General features: G+C 50.4%; 1 protein-coding gene, 3 long non-coding RNA genes and 1 pseudogene across 13 annotated transcripts; 1 reads left to right on the top strand and 4 right to left on the bottom strand.

Annotated features, from left to right (window-relative positions):
* Window positions 1–208: 208 nt before the first annotated feature.
* Window positions 209–14,908, top strand: LOC133494902 (aminoacyl tRNA synthase complex-interacting multifunctional protein 1-like; annotated as a pseudogene).
* LOC133494670 (uncharacterized) lies at window positions 4,308–6,914 on the bottom strand. Its single transcript, XR_009793353.1, has 6 exons — window positions 6,877–6,914; window positions 6,744–6,803; window positions 6,484–6,629; window positions 6,378–6,415; window positions 5,621–6,267; window positions 4,308–4,797 (listed from the first exon to the last, which is right to left on the bottom strand). It is a non-coding gene; the product is annotated as an uncharacterized LOC133494670 (long non-coding RNA).
* On the bottom strand, window positions 7,078–7,864 carry LOC133494905 (uncharacterized). 2 transcript variants are annotated; one of them, XR_009793439.1, is made up of 3 exons: window positions 7,771–7,864; window positions 7,203–7,687; window positions 7,078–7,132 (listed from the first exon to the last, which is right to left on the bottom strand). It is a non-coding gene; the product is annotated as an uncharacterized LOC133494905 (long non-coding RNA). The 2 variants fall into 2 exon arrangements; XR_009793438.1 differs by having other exon boundaries at window positions 7,765–7,861.
* LOC133494671 (uncharacterized) lies at window positions 7,987–12,038 on the bottom strand. 2 transcript variants are annotated; one of them, XR_009793354.1, is made up of 12 exons: window positions 10,737–12,038; window positions 10,555–10,601; window positions 10,369–10,479; window positions 10,071–10,120; window positions 9,945–9,982; window positions 9,766–9,842; window positions 9,567–9,674; window positions 9,373–9,474; window positions 9,000–9,058; window positions 8,318–8,372; window positions 8,144–8,245; window positions 7,987–8,034 (listed from the first exon to the last, which is right to left on the bottom strand). It is a non-coding gene; the product is annotated as an uncharacterized LOC133494671 (long non-coding RNA). The 2 variants fall into 2 exon arrangements; XR_009793355.1 differs by having other exon boundaries at window positions 9,373–9,470.
* Window positions 14,909–16,359: 1,451 nt separating the features above from the next.
* On the bottom strand, window positions 16,360–25,675 carry LOC133494677 (tetratricopeptide repeat protein 39B-like). 8 transcript variants are annotated; one of them, XM_061808708.1, is made up of 33 exons: window positions 25,541–25,675; window positions 25,182–25,333; window positions 24,985–25,019; window positions 24,779–24,883; window positions 24,581–24,712; window positions 24,447–24,517; window positions 24,243–24,375; window positions 24,033–24,138; window positions 23,856–23,921; window positions 23,669–23,777; window positions 23,528–23,595; window positions 23,399–23,458; window positions 23,146–23,307; window positions 22,948–23,062; window positions 22,694–22,810; window positions 22,510–22,621; window positions 22,318–22,435; window positions 22,126–22,242; window positions 19,933–19,997; window positions 19,695–19,848; window positions 19,552–19,615; window positions 19,312–19,477; window positions 19,011–19,198; window positions 18,839–18,940; window positions 18,669–18,779; window positions 18,563–18,592; window positions 18,470–18,490; window positions 18,228–18,364; window positions 17,954–18,162; window positions 17,709–17,887; window positions 16,919–17,020; window positions 16,708–16,856; window positions 16,360–16,534 (listed from the first exon to the last, which is right to left on the bottom strand). In XM_061808708.1, the coding sequence occupies exons 2-33, from the start codon at window positions 25,197–25,199 to the stop codon at window positions 16,466–16,468; spliced, it is 3,390 nt and encodes a 1,129-aa protein (XP_061664692.1). In that variant the 5' UTR covers window positions 25,200–25,333; window positions 25,541–25,675; the 3' UTR covers window positions 16,360–16,465. The 8 variants fall into 8 exon arrangements, with proteins under 8 accessions (XP_061664692.1, XP_061664693.1, XP_061664690.1 ...); XM_061808709.1 differs by having other exon boundaries at window positions 25,439–25,634; XM_061808706.1 differs by lacking the exon at window positions 25,182–25,333 and having other exon boundaries at window positions 25,541–25,656.
* Window positions 25,676–25,795: the final 120 nt, after the last annotated feature.

The raw sequence follows: 25,795 nt of genomic DNA, 5'->3' as shown, positions 1-25,795 counted from the left end.
GTTTTGTCTTGTGTTATGCGTCTTTGTTGTCGTCGTCCTGTGTCTTGTGTATTTGGTCTTTGTCTATTGTCATAGTTTTTGTTTTCTGCGTCTTTGTATATGTGACATATTTTTGATGTGGTCAGGATGTAGGAAATGTCAAAGTAGTTTCAAGTGTGTGTGTCTTTTGTAAAAGTAGTCAATGTTGGAACAAAGTGTCTAAGAAGACGTTGTCGTTGTTGTCGTTGCAGGATTTCGAGCGTCAAGCCGTGTGGATGAGTTTGCGGACCGGGTAGTTATTTAGTAAGTCATTGATTTGCAAATAAATGTTTGAAGCATACCTGTTGAGTGTTTGGCTTTATTTATTTTTTTTGTCTCCCCCCCCCCCTCCCCTTCCCCTAAATAGATGGATTTATTTCACCATCTTGTCTGCGGTGTTAGTTGGTAACTAGTCATGTAAGTTTTCAATGCAAATCTAGAAAGCATGTTAATGTATTTACTGAGGTCACAGATGAGGGATTTGATCGTGTTTATTTGTCGTCGCGTTCCAGGGGCATCGGGCAGGCCGGTAGACTTCCGGAGGCGGCAGTCGGCCAGCGTCGCGACGGGACTCCCCGGCCACCGCTTTTGGTAGGATGAGCTTCTTTCCTTCCCTTTTTTTTTTTAACAGGGAAGGCCCAGCACCCTGTCGTCGGTGAGACAGTTGAAGCGTGCCACTCGGGGCCGGCTGAGGCCAAGCACCCTCTGTCGCTTGGGTGCGCGCCAGGTCGTAAGTGGCGCATCGGGCGACCCTCAGCGCCAAGCTTGGACTCTGGTTTTTTTTTTTTTGCCGGTTAAGTCTCCTCCCCCCCTTCAGCGGGCGACCGGAGCGCATCCCTCCCTCCCACCCTCCGGTGTCCTGTCGACAGGCTCCTTTAAGCGGGGCAGCCTTTCACGCATCCCCGTCCCTCTTGCGCTTCTCTGGCTTGAGGATGACGGTCTATCAGCAATTAGCGGAGCTCAGGCTGTCAGCTTTGTTGTTGGAACCCCTTGACCGTAAAAGGTGAGTTAGTTGGTAGGCACGAGCAGGTGAAGCAGTCTTGGGTTGAAGGTATTTATTTGAGTGGAGAAAGTGATGGGCTTTGTTAAAAAAAAAAAGAAGAAAATGAGGTATTTGGCAGGTGTGGGGCTTTTTATTTTTTTTTTTTACAGCAGTTGTTAGATTGGAAGCTAAGCAAGTTTGGCTTCTGGACAGTGGATGAGAGCTTGGAGAATTTGCACTTGATTAGGTAAGTAATTTGTTTCCATGTGAGGTTTGACACCATGCAAGAGACAACTTTTTGATGTGCAATGTTTTTATTTTTGATGTTTGTGGCTTCTAGTGGAAGGTATTCTTGGAAAAGGGGAGAGTCAAATAGCGGAGAAGAATGTCGAGTGGAGTGTTTAACGTAATCATTATTATTATGGTTTTTTTTCTTTGATTGAATGTCTTTGGGAGGAGGCGGTAAAGCAAGAAGGATTTCACGTGACACAGCGGCCGCAGCCAGCGTCCCCCAAACAGATAGGGCCTTCTTCCTCCTTCCTCATAATAATAAAAAAAAAAAAAAAAAGAGTGTTGAGGGGGGGAGGGGGCCAAAAGAAGAGGCGACGTAGCTGGGGGCGTCCGTGGTGGAAATGATGCAAAGTAGCCTATCCCCCTTGCCATGTGGCGTAAGGGGGGGGGATGGGAGTGTGTCGGTCGACGGCTTGTCCAAAATGTCCGCACTCCCACATGGTGAAGAAACTGAAAATCCAAAAAGTGGAGCCTTGGCACAAAAGTTAACAGTGCCACGTGGGGGGGGGGGGGAATACATAAAAAAAAAATACAAAAATAACTAAATATACAAAAAGAAAACCTACAAAGAAAATAATACTAATAAAAAAAAAAACTAAAATAAACATACAAAAAAAAGACAAAAAAAATTTTATTTTTGTAATTATTTTTGGTGTCTATCACATTTAAAATACAAAAAAATACAAAAAGAAAAACAAAATACAATGACAAAAATTAAATAAAATTAAAACTACAAAAAGAAAAATAACAATAAAAACATACAAAAAAATACAAAAAAAAAACTACAAAAAGAAAAATAAACAATAAAAAAACAAAAATAAAGAAAAAATACTACAAGAAAAACAAAATACAATGACAAAAATTAAATACAAAAATAAAGACAAAAATACTTACAAAAAGAAAAAAATTAAATCACATTAAAACTACAAAAAGAAAAAAAAATAAAAAAAAAACAAAAAGAAAAAATACTACAAGAAAAACAAAATACAATGACAAAAATTAAATACAAAAATAATTACAAAAAGAAAAAAATAAATCATTTAAAATACAAAAGAAAAATAAACAATACTAATAAAAAAAACAAAAATACTAAAAGAAAAACAAAGAAACTACAAAAAGAAAAAACAATAAAAAAACCAAAAATACTAATACAATAAAAACAAAATACAATGACAAAAATTAAATACAAAAATAACTACATATACAAAAAGAAAACCTACAAAGAAAAATACTAATAAAAAAAATACTAAAATAAAAATACAAAAAAAAGACAAAGAAAAAAAAATACAAGAACTACATATACAAAAAAAAGACACCAAAAATTAAAAAATTTATCAATCACATTTAAAATACAAAAAAATACAAAAAGAAAATAAACAATAAAAAAACCAAAATACAAAGAAAAAATACTAAAAGAAAAAAAAATACAATGACAAAAATTAAATACAAAAATAACTACATATACAAAAAGAAAAAAATACAAAAAATATACAAAGAAAAACTACAAAAAGAAAAATACTAATAAAAAAAACAAACATACAAAAATAAAAAACAAAATACAATGAAAAAAATTAAATACAAAAAACAATACAAAAAGAAAAAAACTACAAAAAGAAAAAAAATATAAAAACAAAAATACTACAACATATAAAAAAAACAATACAAAAAAAAATTACATACAAAAATAACTACATATACAAACAAAATTCAATAAAATAACTACATATACAAAAAGAAAAAAATTCTATACTACAATAAAATACACCAAAAAAAATTACTAAAATAAACAAAATCACATTAAAAATACAAAAAAGAATATACAAAGATAAAAATACAAAAAAAAAAAATTACAATATACAAAAAAAAAATCAAATACAACACTAAAACAATTTAATACAAAAAATTACACAAAGAAAAACTAAATACAAAACTAAAAAAAAATACAAATTAAAATACACACAGAAAAACAAAATACAAAAAATAAATAAAATACAAATACAAAAAAAAAAATACAATATACAAAAAAAAAAACAAAATACAAAAAAAAAAACAATAAAAGGTCAGCCAAAGTGGGCGTGGCAATTGTGTTCAACCATGGTGGTCATTGTCACAAGACGTGCCAACTCAGGGAACTCACAATTTCCACAAAAACAAAGTGGAACAAGTCCTCCAAAACAAGGGAGGAGGACAGGGGGTTGAAGGAAAGCTTCAGTCCAACACCCCCCCCCAAAAAAAAACATTTAAGAAAAAGGTGAACATGTCACCCAAAAGAGGTGGGGGGCAAGATTGGGGGGGGGGGGGGTTTGGAGGAACAACACCCACAAAAACAAAGGGGGGGTGCTGACAAAGCTTTTGCAGTCAACACACAAACTAAAAGAGGAAGGGGGGGTGCAGGAACAACACCCACAAAAACAAAGGGGGGGGGGGGTGCGCTGACAAAGCTTTTGCAGTCAACACACAAACTAAAAGGGGGGGGAGTTGGGGGGTTCTGACTCCACAGATGCCACATCCTGGGCCATTCTGGGCGTCACCAAAGAGCCTGCCTTCAGGGTGGGGGCAGCGGACATTGCCACAAGCACCGCAACCGGGGACTGGACAGCTGCCATCAAACATTGCCAATTAGTGGCAAGGGCCAAGGGGAAAGGGGAAAGGGCTTGCCATTTCATACCAACGTCCCACTTCCGTGATTAACTCTGGACACGGGCGTGGCAGCAGCATGTGGAGCACATGCTGGTGAAAAAAAAAAAAAATACAAAAAAAAAACATAAAAGCCACAACAGGGTCAACTTGGAGGTAACCTCAAAAGTGGGCCTGATGACAACGTGGCAAAATCCACACGGAGGAGGACTTGGCTTCACGCGCCAGGGGACAAAGTCCCAGTGGGTCATCGTGGGACAGTGGCTGAACCCATCAGACACGACACTGGCAGATGACAACGAGGAGGTTTGGGAATGGAGGGCAAAGCATCCACCCCCCCCCCCAAAAAAAAAAAAAAAAAGAAAAAACCCTACTAAAATAAAAATACAACAAAAATATACAAAAAAAAAAAAATTATAATTAAAGGGTCTGACTTCCAGACACCTTGACATTTGGAAGCGGCTGCTTCCATTGAAAGCGCCAAATACTTCCAATTGAATGTTATTACATTTAATCGCATTTGGACTAAAAAAAAAAAAGTGAAATTTTATCATTAACCAAGTTACTTACATTAAAATAGGTCAAAAGCTTTATTACACGCCCGTGTCGTCAACTGCTACTTCTACCTCACATCCAACGGAAAAGCCAGCGCGTCCGAAAATCACCCATCTCATTGCTTAGTTCAACTTTTATTAAAGCTTTGACACACAAATAAGCAAACTTGACATCACCTTCGGCGCTCCACCAAGTTGTGTCCCAGAATGCCCAGCTCGGCGCACCGTGACCTTGTGATTAAGTGACCCCAGCGCAGCCAAGAGACATACTCCCTGGATAGAAGATTCCCCAAGCAGAGCGCATTCATATTCACCCTGAGGAGGAAAAACAAAACAAAAAAATATACATTAAAAATAATAAAAGACAAAAACATTGATGATTTGTCCATCTACTTCACTACTACATATTTACTTCAAACAATTCAGGCTCTTAACACCCCCCCCCCCACATCTCCACCTCCTCGCAATCAAACAACACTAACTCACTTTGTACCATAACCGTGTCCAATCTTTGACAAGCTTAAGCTAAATCGTCCCCAAACGTGACAACTGTACAAAAGCACTACAATTAGCTTGTGCTCCACACATTTCACAATATTCCGTGTATCTCGGCACATCCCAATCGACACTTTTTTTAAGTCTCATTTTAGGAGCAGCGTGACAATTACAGCCATAATACTGGACCTAAACTAAATATTTACCATAACTCACTGAAAACATTAAATACAACCACTCAAAATATAACACTGCCAATTATTGACTAGCTGACGTGTACAGCGCACGAAAGCAAACATGCTTCTACAACAACAAAAAACATGAAATCTTCCTATCCATGCCCACCTCATTTAGCTCAATTCCAGACTTTCAATTTCTTTTTCTAAGCCATGGCCCTTGCCATCTTTTTTTTTTTTTTTAAAGCCAATTCTGATTTAAGCCTGGGGACGCCAATTGCCAAAAATCCTTACAATTCATCTACTCCGTTTTATCTTTACTACATACACAATTTGGACAAATCCAGACACCCCAAAAATTCACTCACAATTAAGTTTTAGCATTAACATCTAATCAGTAAAGATATGAAATACCTAAATATCCACAACAAAAACAACTCCCATGTTCATGACCGTCAATTACACACCTGGAAAAACCGCCAACTCTTCCTTTTGGAGCTCCGCCGCATTTCTGGGTCTTCATCCTGGGGAGGCAAAAATAAAAAAAAAAATAAAAATTAAGTCACCCATTTCAGCCTTGACATCCTTCCAATATTTGTACACAAAAGAAAACGACAGTCCATGCACACCCGGTGACTCAGTGAGGAAGCACAAACACCAAAAAATAAATATATATACAAACTTCTACAAAAGTTACTTAGCTTTTCAAACAGCACAGCAAGTGCACCTTTTGGCTCCGGATGCCTGCAAGAAAAAAAAAAAAACATCAATTATCATGAACATTTTTGCCCCCCCCCCATACAAACGACAAACTGGACATGCACAACAAGCACCTATCGAGTCTCCCTCAGTCCGTTGCCAACTACCAATTCCTCGTTTCAAAGCCAGCGACCTTTGCAACTCAAACCTAGTCCACACCGAGCCTAACAACCTGCCCACCGTCTCAACCAACACAGACCAACCTAGCTCCTACCAACACCTCCGCACTCTGCCCGCTCACATTTACACCTCCCCTCCGTAACAATTACAAAGAAAAATACACTCATCTGAATGCGTGTGGAGTCCGTGCAACGAATTGCTCCTTTTTTTTTTCCCCCCAATCCTATCCCGAGCCCTGTGACAAAAGTTGACAAAGAAAAACAATAAGTCCCTCCTGTTAGCGGTCGCCGCCTCATCCTTTGACAAAAAAAAAAAAAATTAAAAAGAAAATACAAACACTCTTACCTGCTTCCTTTTGTCCCCGAAAGGTCTCTTCTTCCACCCTGTCAGAAACAAACTACATTCAGCATATTGACTCCTTCGTCAACATTTCATTTAGACGCACACTTACCCGTGCGCGGCCTTGCGTCGCCTCATCTGCGAACCTGCAAAGCAAGCGTTACAAATTGACGTCCGTTGATCACTCCACTCACCTTTCCGCTGCTCGGACACTTCGGCAAATCCCGAGCGGTCCTCTTCCGCGACCGGCCCTTCGTCCTAGGGATCGCAATGTCAAACTCATTCATTCCATCGTCGCATCTAAATACATACTTCATGTTCCTAAACAGCCAACTAATCGGCTTTGTCAATGTGCTTCCATTGCAAACTCACCTCAACAAACAAACTCTTCATCTTGGAGCTGCTGCAGCAGCCCCTCCGCTGCTCTTCATCCTGGGGACAAAAAGATGACTTTGGTTTTCAACACTCATACACACCAACTTGGTGGCCTGAATACAAAACTTACTCGGATGAAAGCCGCTCCTTGGCTCTAGAGGCTGGCCGCCGCATTCCCCCCCCCCCCCCACTCACACCTCCTTAGAGTGCCAGAGGGGGGGAATTTCAAAAATTAGTCACTGCTTTCAAACTCCCAACCGCAACTAGTCATACAATGGAAACTACACTAAAATAAAATCGCGACATTTTACACCTAAACATTGCACACCTGGAAAAAGCAGAAACTCTTCCTTTTGGAGCCGTGGGGCCTTTCGTCCTCTTTCATCCTGGGGAAGCAAAAACAAAATTCACTAATTGAGCCTTCCTCACCTTCACATGATTCCAATTTTTGCTCACAAATAAAGACAAGCGCAGTCCATGCACACCCGGTGACTTAGTGAACGACTTCCCACCAACGACTACAAATAACTCTGAAATACTCTCCCAGTAAAGCTCCTGAAGCAGCAAAACGTTTCCACCTGTCAAAAAAAGAAAATGGATTCATGTCCTTCTTTTTGCTGGGATAATTGGACTATTCCACACTCGCCTCGAGTCGTTGATCCTGGGACAGCGCACCTGTGGAGTCATCCCAAAACATTGCATTGCCTCCCTACCAACTCCTCAATTCAACACCTGCGCCCTTAACAACTCCAAAAACTACTCCAGACCGAGCCAAACAACCTGCACCTCGACCGCAGCTTCCCTGACTACACTCAATACTCTGCCCGCTCTCGCATCTGTCCTCCAATACAGATGTACATATTCATAGAAATTGACTCATCTGTATGCCGCTTCCGTCTTCACTTGTGTGCCATTCGTCCTTTTCCACATCCCGTCCACCCCTGCAAAAATACATCAAGAATTATTCAGTTGCTGCACGGGGAAAGCGCCAGCGCATTTCTTTCCAAACCAGCCTTACCGTTACCTCGGTCTTGGTGGCGTCCCGCTCAAAACCTTGACGTCGTGCGCCGCTCATTTCTTCACGTGCCCGTCGTCCGGGTGCTTCCCGAGCCTTGGGGGGGGGGGGGGGGGGGAGAGACACATTGGAAACCCTTCAACGTTGCAGTCTTGTTCGGGAAATGCTGAATTTGTGCCAGTCTGACTGAATTCAAAAACAAGCGATGATCATCCATCAAACTCACTTGTGTGTGTGCACGCACGCCCTACCCCATCCGGCTGCTTCTGAGCCCTGCCCAAAAAAAAAAAAAAAATTTATAAATACATGAGCTTATAAAAGTTGACTGATACCATTACTTTGCCTCATCCCACGCTCCGCCTTTTTTTTTTTTACTCCTTACCATTCTGCTTCCCGTCCAAAAGCTCTCCTGCTCCACCAGGCAACAAACAAACTGGACTCTCCCGTCACGTCCGCTTACCGGTGCGCAGCCTCGTCTCCAAACCTGCAAGGCAAGCGCAAAAATTACCTACGTGCCCGGCCGCGTCACAAAATGCACCGCACGTCCACTCCTTACCGTCATCTTGGGCCTCTTTGGAGTGCTCAGCGCATCCTCCATTTTCACCTTTGCTCTGGATTGAATTTAAAAAAAAAAAATAAAAACATTTTTATGACGACTCATTATGGAACTTAACCACTTTTTTTTTTTTTTTGTCGATTTCTAATAGTCAAACTACATTTGGAATAACTGTCACGCATCCCTCCAAAAGGCACCCACAAAATATATAATACAAAAACTTAGTTTGACTATTCAACCAAAAACATGTTTTACCATTACTTTTCTTATCCATGCACAACTATACACAAAAAATGTCTTTGCCCATGCAAGTACAATCACTTAGACAAACAGATGCCTACTAATTTAGAAATCTTGCCATAGCGCACACGTGTCAAATTAAAAGCTCGATGGGGGGGGCCCATCTGGCTCACCACCAGTTTAAAAATATGTCCCAACATTTCCAATTGTCACATATGACAAAAAAGGATAATGTTGAGATAACCATTTTTTCGTTTTACCAAAACATGAACAACGCATTACACTTGAAATTTTGGATTCCAAAACCACTTCTGATTTTTCACGTGGAAATCTAAATGCGACTATTCCGGTTAAGGGAAATCTAAACTCCCGTGTGGCCGGGGACTAAAACCACTTTGACAGCCCTGCCGTAGACGTCAACATCCATTGAATGCAAACGTACCTCCAAATAGCCAAGGAACTATTCCTCTTGTAAGTGCAGCCCATTTCTTCCGCTTCATCCTGGGGGGGGGGGAGGAACAAATATTTTTACATTTTTCAAGTTACCCATTTGACACACACATCTCCCTTCGCAAAAAAAAAAAAAAATAAAAATAGGAAAACCTAGTCCGTGCACACCCGGTGACTAAGTGACAAAGTGCACACAAACTCCGACAGGAACTTCCACAAAAGTCGGTGACTTAGCTTTTGACGGAGCAAATTAGAACCAACTTTCTCCCTGGAATGCTGCAAAGGGGAACATTTCCACCCCCCCCCCCAATCAATAAATACCTCACATTGTCGTCACAGATAATAGACATCAATTGTGGACTCACCTCAAGCAAGACGTTCATCTTCCAACCGTGTACACGTCAAGTGGTCCTCAAACGTTCCATTCCTCGCGACAAAGTCCTCATTTCAAACCCTCTTCATACTGGCTGGGGCAAAACAAAAGATTAAAATTTAGCATTTTCAGCCTGGACGTGATAAACGGCTCACTATACGAAAGAAAAGGATAGTTCATACACACCCAGTGAGGAAAATAAGTGCACACAAACCCCAACATTAAACTACAGTCATACTCTCCCGGTAACGTCGGTGCTCGGCAAAACTTTTCCACTTCGGGCCGGGATTCCTCCTAAAAATGAAAAATTCAAACACCTTAACACGTTTTCTATTCAAATCGACGCGATGTAATGCATCTCATTACGATTGAAATATTCAACAACCTCGTCATCTTGATCCAGATTTTCATCATTCAAAAGCCTTCTGACCCTTCATTCCAGGCAGGTATGGAATCCGAGCACTGCAAAAAAAAAAAAAAAAAATTATAATAATAATAAAAAAGGCCACCATTACTCCCCCCCCCCCTCCAATCCAGCCCCTCCATACAAAAACAAGCACAAACCTTCACTCCGGAGGAAGTCGCCTTTATCCAGCTTATCCCTAAACACGCAAAACAAAACCAACTACATATTACTTGTGTGCTTATCGCGTCGGTTTGTTTGCACATTTTAGTTATTTATGTTTTTACCCTCATCCGGCAGCTCTCCCCGTCTCGCGAGATCCGCCGTCTCCTCCGCCCTGAAAAAAATAAACAATAAAATTACGCAAATGTTTGGTGTGGGGATTTCGACTACAGTCATCACCTAACCGACCCCCCCCCCCCCCCCTGCACTTCACCTTTCCTAGTACCATCCCTACCTACAAGCCAAACAACTACACTCCATCCAAAGTCTACCAACAACCACATCTGTCCGCCATCGTCCCTACGCACGCCTGCTCCCTGCCCTCGCCGAAAAAAAAAAAACCAAAAAAAAAAAAAATCACACCTTTCCAACACACCCAAAAACCAAACTGCGCCTACAGTCCACCGACACAAAAATCACCCCTCTGCGCTACTTTCGCACAAACGCTCCCATGCGCCAAGCTCTGCTCCCGACCTGCAAAAAAAACAACAAATGCGCCATTAGCTGAGAGCCGCCAACTCCGTTCCTTTGCCGATTTCCGATTCTTACCCTTGTCTGCGCCACTTCACTCTCTGCCCTGCGACAAAACACGCATTCTGGAAAAAAAAAAAAAACAAATTAGAAATGACAGCTTAGCGCTGCACACGAACGCGACAGTCGTCTCATTTTAACCATTATTTAGCCCAAAGTGAAGCGGGAACCCGCTGTGCTCAAGTAAAACAGCGACAAACCTTTCCTTCGACGCTGCTGCTCCTCTGCCGGGGAAAAGCTTGCAAAAATCAAAATAAAGCACGTCGCCACCGTTACGAACGTGTCCGAACATCAAAAGTTCGCTTGCTCGCCATTTTACTGCCTGCCCATTAGGCCACCTGCGTGCATTTGTATACACGTGTCGCCAATTAACGCCACCCCCCCCCAAAAAAAAAAACAAATTCATAATAATAAAAAAGAGCCACGTCGGATCCGAGCGGCGCATTTATTCGCACAAACGTGTGTGCCTAAAAAAAAAAATTAAAAATTAATACAAATATAAAATCACCGCCAGTCGCAAGCACCGAGATGTACAATTTCCCACAACGCCGCCGCCGCCTTGTGGCCACAAATAATACTTTCAATACTTTTCCTTTTCAAAGCCGTCATACGTGTCGCTTCAATATTACTCTTAGAAAGTCCTTCATTTACGTGGCCTCTTTTCAAGTATTTGTAGTCGTGGATATTTTGCCCTCAAAGTCCGGCTATCCCGAATCGCTTCCTTTTATCCAAAGTCAAGACAAGCACATTTTTGATTGATTCATTTTATTTTTTTTTTAAATGGGAACCATTGTCAAAAACACGTACCGTATATCCGTAAGAAAAAGTTCATTTCGGCTTGTCCCGTGACGGGTCGCCACAGCGTCACGTCTCAGATGGACGCTCGTATCAAGAAATACGCACCGATGCGGCTCGTGCGCCTGACCTCGGCGTTTTTGACGGCGCCGTATTGCCCGTCGAAAACAGCTGCTCCAGAGCGTGGGAGACATTCAACCGGGGGACACCGTTTACAAAACCCGAGCCCCGTTGTGCAGTCGCTTGTCACGAGAGACGAGACGCATCTTCAAAGAGATCATTTTTGTGGACCGCCGGCTGAAAAGACCACGAAATCAAACGTGATGGATGGTGCCCGACCCAAAGACGCGCACGCGCGCCCGTGTAGCCGTCGCTTCCCTTCAACGAGGGATTATTCCTCTGCGTTTCTAAAGAATCGCTCGAAAAGGAACCGCAGGGAATCGTCTCCAACGTACACGGAAGCGTGTCGCGCCCGCACGTTAACCTACGTAAACCTCCGCGTGACCGATGGTTGATCTTCTTATTTTCGGGTCAATCTCGACGATTCCGCAGTAAATACGGGGGTCCGACTTTGTCTGATTTTTCCACGTACCGTCCTTTATTTTCACCTCCCGAATGTCTGACGGTACGGGACCAAACTCTGGGCGTCCGGGCGACCGACTTCGCGTTGAAGAGTGCTTTGCTTGACCGGCTCTTCGGGCGCCACCCCCCCCCCCCCGAAAATGGGATTCAAGCGTGAACGCCTACAAATGCCAATTTCTGTTTGCCTAATAACAGAAATTCATTCACTTGAAAATATTTTGCAACCCCCAAACACCCCCCCCCCTTTTCACTTTTTGCCCGTCATTTCATTCATCTCATTTTTCTACAATATGAATCGTAGTGGGCTGCTTTTTATTCTTCACCGGAACACGATTTAAAGTTATGCTGTTGCCGTTTTAAAAATAATACCCAGTGGGCAGCTGTGTGGGGAGGCGTGCCACACCCCCCCCCCCCTCCCCACCCCAGAGATGAAGATGGACCGGGACAGCTGATGGACAAACGGGTCTAGCCTTCGGCGTCGGGCGACACGAAGGTCGGAGGAGAAATGGACTCGGACGACACGTTTCACCCCAGGTTGGACCTCTGCCGCAAACGTCTGCTCGTCTGTCGCGTCTTTTTTTTTCCACAAAAGGTGACGGTGAACCTGCAACTTTTCCCCAGTAGTCTTCGCGCTTCACAATCTCACGTTTAAAATACTCGGATTACGCTTTTTTTTTCTCCTCTCGTTGAATTTACGTATGTTAGAGGTTGAGCTGGGGGGGGGGTGTTTTGACATTTTCACGCTCGTCCCAAACGCGCGCGTGCGCGCCCCCGTCGGCCCGAGTTATTTCCAGCCCGCGCAGCTGTCGCGCCCGCCGTACGACCCGTTCGTTAGCGTCCACGCTAAAGTGAACGGACGAATGTTCGTTTGTGTCCCGTCGTTGACTGCGGGCGACCGATCCGAGGGCCGAGGCCCCGAATCGGTCAGACGTCGACTCCCGGCTCGCTTGCGACACCCTCCGAATCTTCGCTTCTTTTGTCTCATTTCTACTTTTGGGGTCCTTTCTGCTTGTTCGTCCATAACTGGAGTCCGGAGGGGTGAAATGTGACAAACGCTTCAAAGTTTAACCAACAGAGCGCTGGGTGCCAAGCAGCAAAAACAGGCAAAGGCTGTAGTCCGACACCAAATGTGTGCGTGAAAGGAGAACAAAGATTCTACGGGCAATGTCGCCGAGCTGCCCCGAGCGGATAAGTCTCAAACCGGAATCTAAGTGATGTGACTACACACCCGAGGCCCGTCTCGCGGGTTGCTGTCCTAACTTCTTCTTTTCCTTTGAGCTTGTCCCGTTAGACGTCGCCGCGGCGGGTCCCTAACTAGTCTAGAATGACGCCTCGAGGACGACTCGTTATGTAAACGTGAACTTGTTTTGATTTCTTTCTAAATTTCACTTAAAAGAAGGCTTTTATCAAGAACAATCAACTTTCCCCAATGATGACATTTCACGTTCAAAGTGTTGACGTTCGGGCTCCGCCTCCTAGCCTGGCGGCGGCGTTGATGAAGTTGGATCCCGAAGACGGCGAGAAGATGATGGAGTATTTCCAAACCCACGCGTTGCTCACCAGAGAGAAAGCCCGTAAGCCCCCCCCCGTCCCCTCCGCCCTTGCAGACTGAAAAAAAAAAAAAAGGATCGACGTTCGCACTTGTCGTCAGTCCTGCAGGCGTCGGTGCGCGAGCGGAAAAAGCTGCTGGTGGAAAACGGGAAACTGAAGAAGGACATCGAGCAGCTGAGGCGCGACCTCCGCGACAAACAGAGGAGACGCGTCGGTACGATCCCTGCCCGTCGTTGCCGCGGAAAGCCCCGTTCTCCTCTTCCTCTTTGTTTTGTCGCAGCTCCAGCCCTCCTCTCGTCCGGCAAACCTGCCGATGCGCCGCCTTCGCCCGCCCCCGCCGCGAGAAGAGCGGCCAAGAAAGGTGACGGCCGCCGCGACCGCCCGGTACCACGCGGTGGCTGACCGCGCTCCTTTCTTCGGTCCCGCAGCGCCCCCTCTCGAGGCGGCCCCCGCGGTCGACGTGTCGCGCCTCGACCTGAGAGTCGGCCGCGTCCTCGCCGTTCGGCGCCACCCCCTGGCGCCCGATCTGACCGTTCGAGACGTGGACGCCGGAGACAAGGCCCCCCGCGCGGTCGTCAGCAAGTGGCGGCCGGACGACGTAGTAACGCGTTCTTCTTCTTCTTCTTCTTTTTTTCCCCTCTTTCTTTCACCCCCGCTCACTCATTCTTTTCTGCCCACCAGCCGACGGGCTCGCTGGTCGTGTTGCTCTGCAGCGTCAAATCCTGCAAAGTGAAGGGCGTGGCTTCGCAGGCCCGCCTCTTGCGCTGCTTCCTGCCCGACGGTCCGGCCGAACTGCTGACCCCGCCGCCGGGCTCCGCCCCCGGAGACAGGGTCACCTTCCTCGACTACCCCGGTAAGCGCGGCGACGCTCCCGAACTTCCGTACCTTTAAAACTTAACACTTTGGCACTTTCCAATTTATTAAACACGTGTGTGTGTGTGTGTGTGTGTGTGTGCGTGCGCCCACCAGGGGAACCCCAACGGGAACTGCAGACCGAGCGGCGGGTCTGGGAGCACGTTCAACCGGGCCTGCGGGTGGACGCCCGCGGGGTGGCCAACTACGAGGGCTGCGGCTTCTGCGTGAAGGGGAAAGGCCTGTGCGGGGCGCCCACCCTCACCGACTGCTCCGTCGGATGCGCGTAGACCCCGAACCGCGTCCTTTATTTCTTTGTCGTCACTGTGAGACTCCGACAAAGACCGACGGCCGCCGAAAGAAAATGTCGGAGAGCTCCGCTCGTCGGCGTGATGCGTTTCATCCCGTTTCTTGTCAACGTAATATCCGCGTGAGCGTGACAATCGTTTCGTCGTCATGAAACGTTTCCAGCGAGTAAAAGACTCCAGTGACGATAAGTGTTAAATGTTTGTAAAGTTTGCCCTCACTTCCGAACAAAAGCTCGCAATCATATTTCTTATCCTCCTCATTGAAAACAAAAGTGTTTTCCTTTGACGCGTTCCTCGGTGAGCCCCGACCTTTGCACGGTTGCCGATTAGCCGCGTTCGCCGCAAACAAAGGACCGCTTACGTGTGAACGCGGTTTAACGGGGAACTTTGTTAGCCCGCCGATACTACCGGGCGCCCGCTCCCCCTCTGCCCGTGCCAAAGTCACCTCGTCCGATGCTCCATTTCCAGAGGTGGTTCAAACACACACGCAGATTAACTTGCCACACGAAGGCTTCTGGAAATTGCACCCAAGGATGAATCAGACTCCTGGAAGTCCTCAATTGTTTTCCGCTCACCTCCGTTGATTTCTCTTGACTTTCCCGTGCCCGATTACCTGCGCGTCAACGCGGATCGAAGGGATTAGCGTCGGCGTATCGTCGTAAATCACAATGTCGAGGCATTGCAAGCGTCTTTAACGTGACCAAAATATCAACAATAGTTGGAAAAACCATCATTTCGGATTTCAAAAGTCAGTCATAAATTTCACACGTCAATATAATGAGACCAAAAACCATTTTTAGCCTTTCGCAGTCAGAACGGCCCTCCGAGGGGAAACCGGAAGTACGACGTGGCCCGTGACGCAAACCAGTTTGACGGCCCCGATTTGGGGTTTCCGTGCGCTATCTCCAATTCCAGTTTCTTACTTTTACACGAGACGTCTACTTTGCACCACGCCGTTGTCCTTTTCCCCCGAGGGATGTGATGTGATCGCATTTCCTCACTTTTCAACCTGTTCACTCCCTCGACGGGACTTACTGTTGCTGCGACGGTTGCCGGGGCAACACGTGCCGTCTTCCTTCTCCTGCGGCTCCGCCGGCTGGACTGGGCGGGGCCTCTGTAAGGGGGGGGGGGGCAGCAGCTCCCCTCTCTGCACTCCAAGTCGCCCACGCCCCACGTGAGCTGCAAACGCGCACGCCCGCGGACGACCGTTCGAACCCTCGGGGCCGTCCGGATGGAGTTGAGCCGGACGCGCGCGTCCACGCCGCACGCCAGGGAGAGCACGCGCAGCTGGGCGTCCGCCTTGCCGTGCCAGACCGAACAAACCTCTTCAGGCTCGTGACCCCCGCCCCCCGCCTGTTCGCGGTCGCCGATACCACGTCGCCCCCCCCCCTCCCCCCCCAGGACCACCGATACGAGCGGGGCGAGTCTCATTTCCACATTGGGAGACAAGTTTCTGTCACATTGTTATTCTTGAACAGGAGACTCGAAAAGTTTCTCATCTCAAGTACCGCCTTCCAAAATTCGCTAAATACCGCAAACAAAATGTTATATCACACAGTTTGGACCTAATCTCCAATTAAAGTATGAATCCATTAAATATGCAATTCATCATTCTGCAAAGCGGGTTCCGAATAAGCCTGCATCGGGATATGCTGCTTCCAAATTGAGGAATTTTTTTTTTTGGACCAAAAATAGACATACACACGCAAATAAAATACAAAATGGACTCACAGCCGGTCATCATCACCGCTCGGGCCTTTAATGCCGTTGACTTCCGTGGCACTCGGAAACAAACGCGACGTTCGGAAAGAAGACGATGATGAGGATGAGGGTGATGCGGATCACGAGTTGAACCGGGTGACGGCGCTCCAGCCCGTGTGCAGGCGGATCCACTCAAAGTAGTGCGCCACCTGCAGACCGCAAAACGTCAGCCGGGAATCGGAGGCGGCGAGAGGATCGCGTGCCCGTAATCGGGAACGTCACGTCAAACTTGAGCAAAGGCCCCCCCCCCCCTTTTGTTGCGTATTTATGAAAAATGATCCTTTTGCCCGTTTCACCTCCCGCGGACGTCGTTTGGGATCACCTGAGTGTAAACGCCCGGGAAGCCCGGCTGGCCGCACTGGTCGCCCCAGCTGACGATGCCCCACAGGTAGGACACGCCCAGGTGGTCCTCGCACACCAGCGGGCCGCCGCTGTCCCCCTGGCACGAGTCCACGGCTCCCTCCAGGTCACCTTCGCGGGAGCGCAACTTTCAGAGGCGGGCGGGCGGGCGGACGCGACTGGCTGACACTGACCGGCGCACATCATCCCGGGTTTGAAGCGGTCTTTGTAGAACCGCCGGCAGTCGTCGATGAGGGACACTTTGGCCCACAGGAGAACTTGAGAAGCTTTTCCCACTGGAACGACAAAACGCGACTTCCCTCAGCGCAAATCTTCGACGTTTCTGCGGCCGTGTTTTGCCGTCGCGACCTTTTTTTTTTTTTTTTTTTTAAACTCCCACCGAAGCGCATCGACGGATTCCGGCCGACCTTTGACCGAGCCGCTCCAAAACCTTACATTTCTTCGCTTTAAGCCCGTGCGTTTCCCGTTATTCTTCTGCCGCGGCTTGAGGTCGCCCACAGATTCTCCGGTAAAAAACGAAATTCGTCGTCCGGGTCCTGAAGAGGTTAAACGCTTCTTTTTCCTCAAACGCTGCGTTCCGCTTACGTCCAATAGAACTCCAAAGTTCAACTTCTTTTCGTCGACGCGTACAATATTCGACATTCGTGTACGTGTAAAACCGAGACCAGCCTTTACGTTCGTTTCGGTGAACGGCGGCTCTGGCCTGCAAACTTTGCCGTGGGTGACGTTTGTCGTAAAACGCTAACCCGCGCGAGTCGCGGCCGCGCTCTTGGGGTCTGGGGTTTCACCTCACCGTGGTTCGATAGAGTCCTAAAGCTGCGTGACCGGATTCTGCTCTTCAATTTCTTTCATTCGTGTCATTCCGTTGCAACTTTTGAAACTCTTTCAGCCGACTTCATTCCGCCAGAAAGTTCCTGATTTGACGGTTCTGGAGCTCATTTACAATTTGGAACGCGCACTCACCCGCTGTCCGGCCCCAGCCCGAGATGCTGCAGGTGTGGTTGGCGTTGAAGAGTCGCTCGGACCAGGGGACGCAGGCGGGCTTCACGGCCGGGTTGTCCTCCATGCACTTTCCCCACTGCTCCGGGAGATCCTTGAGCCGCACCAGGGCGATGTCGTTCTCGTACGTGCGGCTGTCGAACCTGCGCCGCGACACCCGGGCTAGCGACGCTAGCTAGCTAGCGAGGCGGCGGCGGGGCCGGCGTTACCCGGGGTGGATGATGACTTCGCCGACTGGGATGATGTCGGTGGTGTCCTGAGGCCTCGACTTCTCCCAGATGGAAAACTTCACGCGGTACGCCGACGGGTGGGGCCTGACGCAGTGAGCCGCCGTGACGATCCAGCAGCCTCCGATGTAAGTCCCCCCGCAGTTCACCTTTCCGTTTTCCGACAGGCCCACCTGCCACTGGATCTGCGTCTGCGCGGGAACCGCCCGGCGTGTGACGCGCCGCCTCCTCCGCGCCCGACGCCGCGCCCACTCACCCGGTTGGCCGCCACGCCGCCGACCACTCTCCTGAAGCGCCTCGCTCGGTCCTTCACGCTGTCGTCGTAGGCGGCGGTCGCGTTGGGAACGCCGCACCGCAACCTGGACTCCAGATGGAGGCGGTCGGTGAGGATTTCTACGCGCGTCGGCGTCATCCGCGATCCGCCGTTCCCAAAAACACGAGGAAAATGTTGAGATTGGGTCCCTGCCGGCCGGGATCCAATCGGCTGCATTTACCGACCTTTCCTAGGAGAGACGTACTCTGGGAGCGGGAGAAGGGAACCGCGCAATCAGCGGTCAACGTGGCACAATCTTCTCAGCCGGATCTGCCTACCTGTGCTCTTTGACTCCGTCCCGGCCGCCTCTGCGCGACCGTACAAATTTTGGACTCAGAAACGGTCTCGTGGATTGTTTTATCGGTATCAAACGTCAAGACTCACTGCGCGTCGCCGCCTCGTCTTCTCCCGCCAAGCAGTCTATCTGTCCGTCCCCCTCCGCGTCGGGATGCAAGCACACGCCCGTGTCGCAGCGGAAAGCGCCGCCTCTGCAGCCTGGCGGCGAGGGCGCGGTGGAGAAAAATCACACGGCAGGATGCGCACGGGACGCTTACGTTTGCAGCACATCTCGTCGCTTTGGTCGCCGCAGTCGTCCGTCCCGTCGCAGGTCCGGTCGGCGGGCACGCGCTTGCCGCTGGCGCAGGCAAAGCCGCGCTCTGCCGGGTCCCGAGGGCGCGCCTCCGTCAGTCGCTGCGTCCCGGTAACTGGCGCGACGGCCCCTCGTACCTTCGGTCGCGTCGCTCTCGCGGTAGCAGGTCGCCGTGGCCACCTTCCCGTCGCCGACCCTCACGGCGTCGTGGATGACGCACTCGGCCGGCGACGTCTCGAAGCCCTGACAGCGGAGGCTGACGCAGCTGTCGGGAAAGCCCCGGCGTAGGGCCGTCGCTTCCAGCAGGCCGGCGGACGCGGCGCCGCTGCGGGGGTGGGGGGGTTGACACGAGGCCCGCGACACCGCCTTAGCCGTCGTACGCGAACAGTAGCCGTCGCGTTCTGAGGACGGGAATTGAGTCGTGTGTTTTCCGCTCACAGAGGGTGATGGAGACCCCTGCAGACCGCGTTGGCGCTCTCCATGTTCCACCGCTCGCCGCACACCAGCAGGTGCTTCCCGCCTTCGGGACTCGCGCCGTCCGGAACGAAGAGGGTGAGCGCGCCCGTGTCGGGATCCAGGGTGATGTTGAACTTGGGTCGCTGGTCTGCGGGAGGACAGGATTCGCCGACGGCGTGTTGAAAAACGCCACCTCCGCTCGACACGATTTTCAGAGCCGACCTGAGCAGGTTTCTCCGAAGTGGGACATGGTCGACCTCTGGAAGCGGCATGACATCGCCATGACCTGCGCGACCAGCACCGCTTGACCTTTGCGCCTTCGGCCCGAGCCGCCGAAAGAGAATTGCGCTCGGGAGGCGAGCTACCTGGCAGTAGGAACTGTAGCGGTAGCCGTCCTTCGCGCAAACGGGAGCCGAGCCCTCGGCGGGGCACAAATACGGCGGCTTGCAGGAGCAGCGTCCCTCGATGCATCGCTGCCACGGGGGGCAGAAGACCAGGTCGCAGGACGCGCGCGTGGGCCTGCCAGGCGCAAAAAAAAAAAAAAAAAAAAAAAAAAAAAGTCACCTGGGCGCACCTCCGAGGCGGACGGGAAGCGCCGCTTACTTTTTCAGGAGACACTCCTCCGGGCCCAGAAAGTCATCTGATCGACTCGGCGACGAGGCGATTTCCTGCAGAGACGTTGTCGCTCCGTTACAACAACGTCGCCCGACAATTTTTGTGGCGTTTTCAGCGAGTCGCGTCCTGTGAGATTCTTCAAAAACCACGTTCGCGTTAGCTGCTCTTCGTGGAGGATTAAAAAAAGAGACCTCACGACTGTTGTTCGCCTACGTGTCGTCGCTTAAAGGCCGCAAAGCTGCGACGTTGTTCTGTCGCGCGCGCGACCATTTCGTACCAAAGTCGAGGAAAAACGGAAACTCACCGTAACGGAGAAGAGGAGAAGCGGCAGGAGAAGACCCTCTTTCATCCTGACCCCAACGACAAACACTGACGGCCCCGCGCGATCCGCTGAACGAGCCTCTTGACGAGCTCACCCGTCAATGATTAGCTCGCCTGGACCCCGGCGCATCGATCCGGTCCGGAACGCAAATACTGCGCAACGCGACGAGGACGTCAAACAACGTACGAGAAATCTCGAGCGGATCGATACCTTGTTTTGCGTAGCTCCGCTTGGCTCGCGTCGGTCGAGCTTGCCGGTAAGGGTCGGAGGTCACGTTGAACAAACGAGTCGACGGTGCACTTTGAGTCCGTCTGCCGTGTTTGTGAATCCACGATAAGGGTTCCCGCTGGGGGCGCGAGTCACCCGGAAGGCCTCCGATTTCCGCGCGAGGTGGTTAAAAAAACGCCGCATACGTTTTAGCCGCAGTAACGATACGTACGACGGACTCGTCTCAACGTTGAATTCGGTCGTACTTTGGCATCCCGGCAGGGGGAGCCGACGAGCGGATCCAAAACTGCTCCCATGCAATCAACAACAACGACGACAAAAAAAAAAAAACCCAAAGAATCGTCTGAAATGCATTTATTTGTTTTTCAATTTCCCAAATGACAAAAGGACATGACTTGATGGAGTGCGTTTTGTACATTGACAAAATAACAACAAAAACAAAAGACCACTTGCCAAAACTAAAAAGCGTCGATCCGTATAAATAGAAAATTAAAGCCGCAAAACTTCGCATTGCGCAAACTCACACGTCACTTTGGATCACGTTGCAACATGCGATGGATACAAAAAAAAAAAAAAAAAAGACTTTACATTAGTGTTGGAGGCGACGAGCTTAGTTTGCTGACTCGTTTGGTTTAAAGCCGTTTGACTGCGGTGGGAGGGGGGGGGGGGGAGACACACAAAAAATAACAATTTCTATTCACAAAATCCCATGAAGGCAGTTTTGTGAAGAAAGAGGCACAAATAAGGAAAGTGACAGACCCGATTTTTTCACAATAATCAGCGTAATTCTCGTCTGGTCTAATATATATATGTAATCTCATCCATGAGGAAAAGTATTGTTTTCCCAAAGGGACAAAGTCCGCCCGTCACGTAAACATTCCGTTCGCCTGCCCGTGTTGCATCAGCCGTTGGCCGTTTGCCGTTTTGCCGAGTGTTTGTTTGTCTTTTTTGTTTTTCCTGCCGTGGTGACAAAAACGCGCGTCGGCGGGAGTGACGAACGTGCAAAGTCACTAAAGAGCGCGTTTGTTTCACGATAACAATAATACGAATATGAGTGTCGTGCGCAATCTTCAATTAAGAGGTAGGAAGGGGGGGGGGGCTTTCCTTACTTTCCCGTCACTCAAGCCGCAACCGCTGATTTTTCACGGCTAATCTTCACAAGAATCAAACTTAAGCAAAGGTAAACAAAAAAAAAAAAAATTACAAGAATAATAATCATAAAATAGCATCATAATCTGTTCAGGGATTTGTCAAAGCCGGTTCTTCCGGTTCCGTTTCAGGCACGGGTCAGGGCAGACGTGGCTGCTAAATTTCAAGTCACTTGGTTTCACCTTCATATCTTCAAACATTTCTCTTCGAGGCGCCGAAGAGGCAACTCGACCTCGGGCGCGGGAAAATATTATCGCCCGAATAAACCAAAGGCCGCACACCTCCGGCGGAGGCGGCGGCGGCCGTTAAGGGCTGGCGGCGGACCCGCTGCTTTTCAGGCTGTTGAGGGCGGCGTGAATGCGAAAGTGCAATCTGGACTCCATGGAGTAGTCCTTGTAGTTGCTCCTGGCGCGCGCGACAACGACATAACGTCAGACGCCCGGCCGAATACCCGCCCCGTTTGCGCGCGCCGGGGTACTCACTTGGCGTTTTCCATGTAGGCGGCGGCCTTGGCGTCGTCGCCCCGCTGACGGTAGAGGAGGCCCAGCTCGTAAAGCGTGAAGGGGACCAGGTAGTGATCGTAGCGGATGCGGTTTTCGCTGCGAGGGAGGGAAACACGGACGTTCGAATGTGAGGAGCGCGCGCGGGTCGCGGTCGGGCCGCTCGGCCGGCACCTGGACAGGACGTGCGTGAAGCAGAGCTCGGCTTGCAGCGGGCGCCCGGCGTGTTTCAGGCAAAGACCCTTCAGCATCTGCACCAGGCAGCCGTCGTCCACGTGGAACTCGGACGGCTCTGCGGCGCGCGCGGGAGGGGGGGTGGGTGTCAGCGTGAGGCGCGCCACCGCGAGGGGGCGCCGCGTCACTCACGGGAATCGCGGCGAAGTCGCTCCTCGGCCGCCTCGATGGTAACCAGCAGCGCTTCGGTGCAGTCGGCGCGCTTGCCCGCGATGGTGAAGCCGCTCCAGATGTACATCATTTCCTGGGTCGGACACGCAAAAGGCATGAACGCGGGCGGCGCCGCCTGACGTCGGAAGCCGCCGGCGTTAACTACCAGAGCGGGAAGCACCAGCGGCACGGGCGCGCGGGCCTTGTAGCGGCGAGATTTCCTGACCGCGAACTTCTCGGTGGGGATGGACTTTCCCGCCAGCCGCTGCTTGAGCCCCTCCACCTGCCTGCGCGCGCGTCCCGAAAACGCGCAACATTAATCGGACCCTCTAAAAATTGCCCGTAGGTGCGATTGCGAGTGCGGCTGTTTGTCTCCGCGTCGACCAGGAAAACGGACGGCCGGACGGATAACCGCGCTACTTTCCAGAGGTGCCGGCGCGCACCTGAAGAGCGCCACCACGTCTTCGCCCGTCTTCTTCACGTCCTCCGCCGACATCATACTGAGGATGGCGGCCTTCTGGTACACGTATATGGCCTGCGGGAAGACGGGACGGGTCAGCGCCGAGTGCCCGCGGGCGGCGGGGGGGGGGGGGGTCGCCGGACACCGCCGGGGATCACCTTGGACCAGCGGCTCTCGCGGCAAAGCAGCTCGGCGTAGCCGTACGCCTGCGGCCAATCCTGCCGGTACGAGTGGGTCCACATCAGCTCCCAGTAGCACAGGTGGTGGATCTGCTTCCACTCCTGCTGGCCGTTCACACACTCCCGGTAGCCCAAACACGCCTGCGACGCGGCAAACCCGACGACGCGCGTCAAAAGGGCCCCGCCAGCCCCCACCCCCCCCGCCCCCCGTCGCCGCGGCCCGGTCACCGACCTTCTCCAAGTTTCCGCGCAGCGCGGCCAGCCGGGCCGAGTAGAACTGGATGATGGCGCCCTGGAAGGAGCCCAGGCCGGATCAGCCGAAGGGGCGGGGGGGGGGGAGCGTACCGGCGGGAGGTCTTACTTTGGGGTACTTGTGAAGGTACGGCTCCAGCAGAGCTTCGGCTTCCGCCACGCTCCCCTCGCCGCTGCCTGGGGGCGCGTACGCGTCGGTTAATCCATTAGAGTTATTACACCTTTATTCACCCGGGACAAACGCACGCACCCAGCACCAGGGAGACGTATGTGTGGTAGAACAGCAGCGTCAGCGTGCACAAGATGGAGCGCAAACTGGAGCCGGTCGTTCCCTCTCGCAGCTGGGACAGGCCGAACTCCTGCGGGGGGAAAGTTTTAGCGTCGTCAACGCGCGCGCAAGCGCCAGCGTGCGCGCCGCCACCGCCGCGACCGCTTGCCCTGTTTCCGGAGAAGCCCATGAACTCCAGCAACCTCAGGATCCTCTGCGGGAGGAGGGACACCATCTGGCGGAAGGAATTCGCGTCGTCAAATGCGTCATTGTTTTTTTTTTTTTTTTTTTTTTTTTGGGGGGGGGGGGGGGGATTTTTCATCCAAATAAAGCTCCCGAAACCCACCAAGTTGAAGGAGCCGATGCCCAGCTTGACTCCGCCCTCGAACTGCCTGTGCGAGTCCGATTGGCTGCTCAGCTCGCGGGCGACATTTAGCACGTTGTGACAGTCCCTGAGGCGGGAAGTGACAGAAGAAGAAAAGGAAAAGTTTGAGTTTATAAAAAAAAATAAAATAAAGAATTTCTTCACAAATGAAAACGCCACACGAGCGCCGACTTGTAGATTTGGTAGCTGCTTCGGATTTTGATGCCTCCTTTGATGAAGCTGATCATGTTCTCGTCCTGCACGAAGGTCAGCGTGGCTTTCTGGAGCAGGCACTCGGCGTAGCACAGCTCGGCGTGCATCTCCTCTGGAAACGCAAACGGCGTCACCGGCTACGTCTCGGGTGTTTTTTGTTTTTTTTTTTGAGGCCGGTCGTACCTTCCTGGAGGTTGCGCTGCCTGCTGAGCAGACTGGACAGGGACCCCACCACCGAGTTCTTCTTGCGAAACCTGAGGGAAGGCGTGCAGACGCGAGCCTCACAAAGGGCGCCGAGCCCCCCCACCCCCCCTTACCTCTGACAGGTGCGCAGGGCCTCCTTGATGGTCGCCATGGCGATCTGGATGTCCCTGTGCTCGAAGGTCATGGCGGCCTGCATCACGAGGATGCTGCTGTAGCCCAACGCGTGGTACATGCTGTCCCGCCACCTGCGCGAACCCGCCGGGGAGTCACGACGGGGCGGAGGGCGGAGACGGCGGCGGACAAACGCTCACCAGGGCTTGAGGAGGTCCAGGGCCTCCGAGAACTTGTTGTTGAGGACCAGGTTGAGGGCGCACTGAGTCTCCTGGATGGCGGACCGCAGGTCCATCTGACAGGCGCTGCGGACGGGCACAAAAGCGGCAGGCGGTGAAAGAAGCGCACGCAAAAAAAAAAAAAACGAAAAAAAAACGTTGACGTGCCGCCAACTGCGCAAACTCACGCGGGAATGCGGTCGTAGGCATCCTCGAAGTGGTCCTGCCAAACACACACACACACACACACACACACACACACTTAAGACCCCGACCGCCCGAAGCAGAACCTCAAGGAACGCATTCAACGAGAGAACAAGACTCGGCCTTCACAATTTTGCCCGAGTCCGCCACATTCCCAAGATTCCGGACGCGGATGCCCAACCTGCAGCCTCGGCGCCATCCGCTTTTTCGCCGCACAAAACAACGGGACGTTTCTCACCAGACCGTGTCCGGTGTCTGGGACGGCATCACGTTACACAAGTGGAAAAATAACACCACGTCACCGCACGCGCCGAGACCGAGACCAGAAGCCGGCTGAAGGGAAAAAAAAAAACAAACAAAAAAAAAAACTCTTTCACACGATAGTTGGAGGAAGCTTTCGAACGACCTCAAAGTATTCGGCGGACGTGTCGCCGACACCTCCGGAAGTCGACCCCCTTCGGCACTACACCCGGGAAAGGCTGCGAACCAACACCCGAACACGCGTGTGGTGTTTTGTTTTGATGCGAGCTCGGCCGTCACCTCGTCTTCGGCGCAGGCCGCGTCCCCCATCGCGTCCGTCTCTCGCGTCGAGTCGCCGTTCGCCAGCTCGCCGCCTCCTTCGCTTCCGCGTACGTCACGCGCGAGGACGCGCCTCCCTCAGCCGCCGAAAAAAAAAAAATCGCTAAATTTAAAGTCTTCCGTCCGCGTTTGCCTTTGTTATGATTTTTTTTTTTTTTACTTCCAACTACATAACTGTCAAAGTACATATTTCCATGTCTATTAACTTGCAAGTGT

The sequence above is a fragment of the Syngnathoides biaculeatus genome, chromosome 21, assembly GCF_019802595.1.
Source record: "Syngnathoides biaculeatus isolate LvHL_M chromosome 21, ASM1980259v1, whole genome shotgun sequence".
Taxonomy (NCBI): Eukaryota; Metazoa; Chordata; class Actinopteri; order Syngnathiformes; family Syngnathidae; genus Syngnathoides; species Syngnathoides biaculeatus.
The sequence above is the reverse complement of the archived record's forward strand: the minus strand, read 5'-3'. Positions and strand labels throughout refer to the sequence as shown.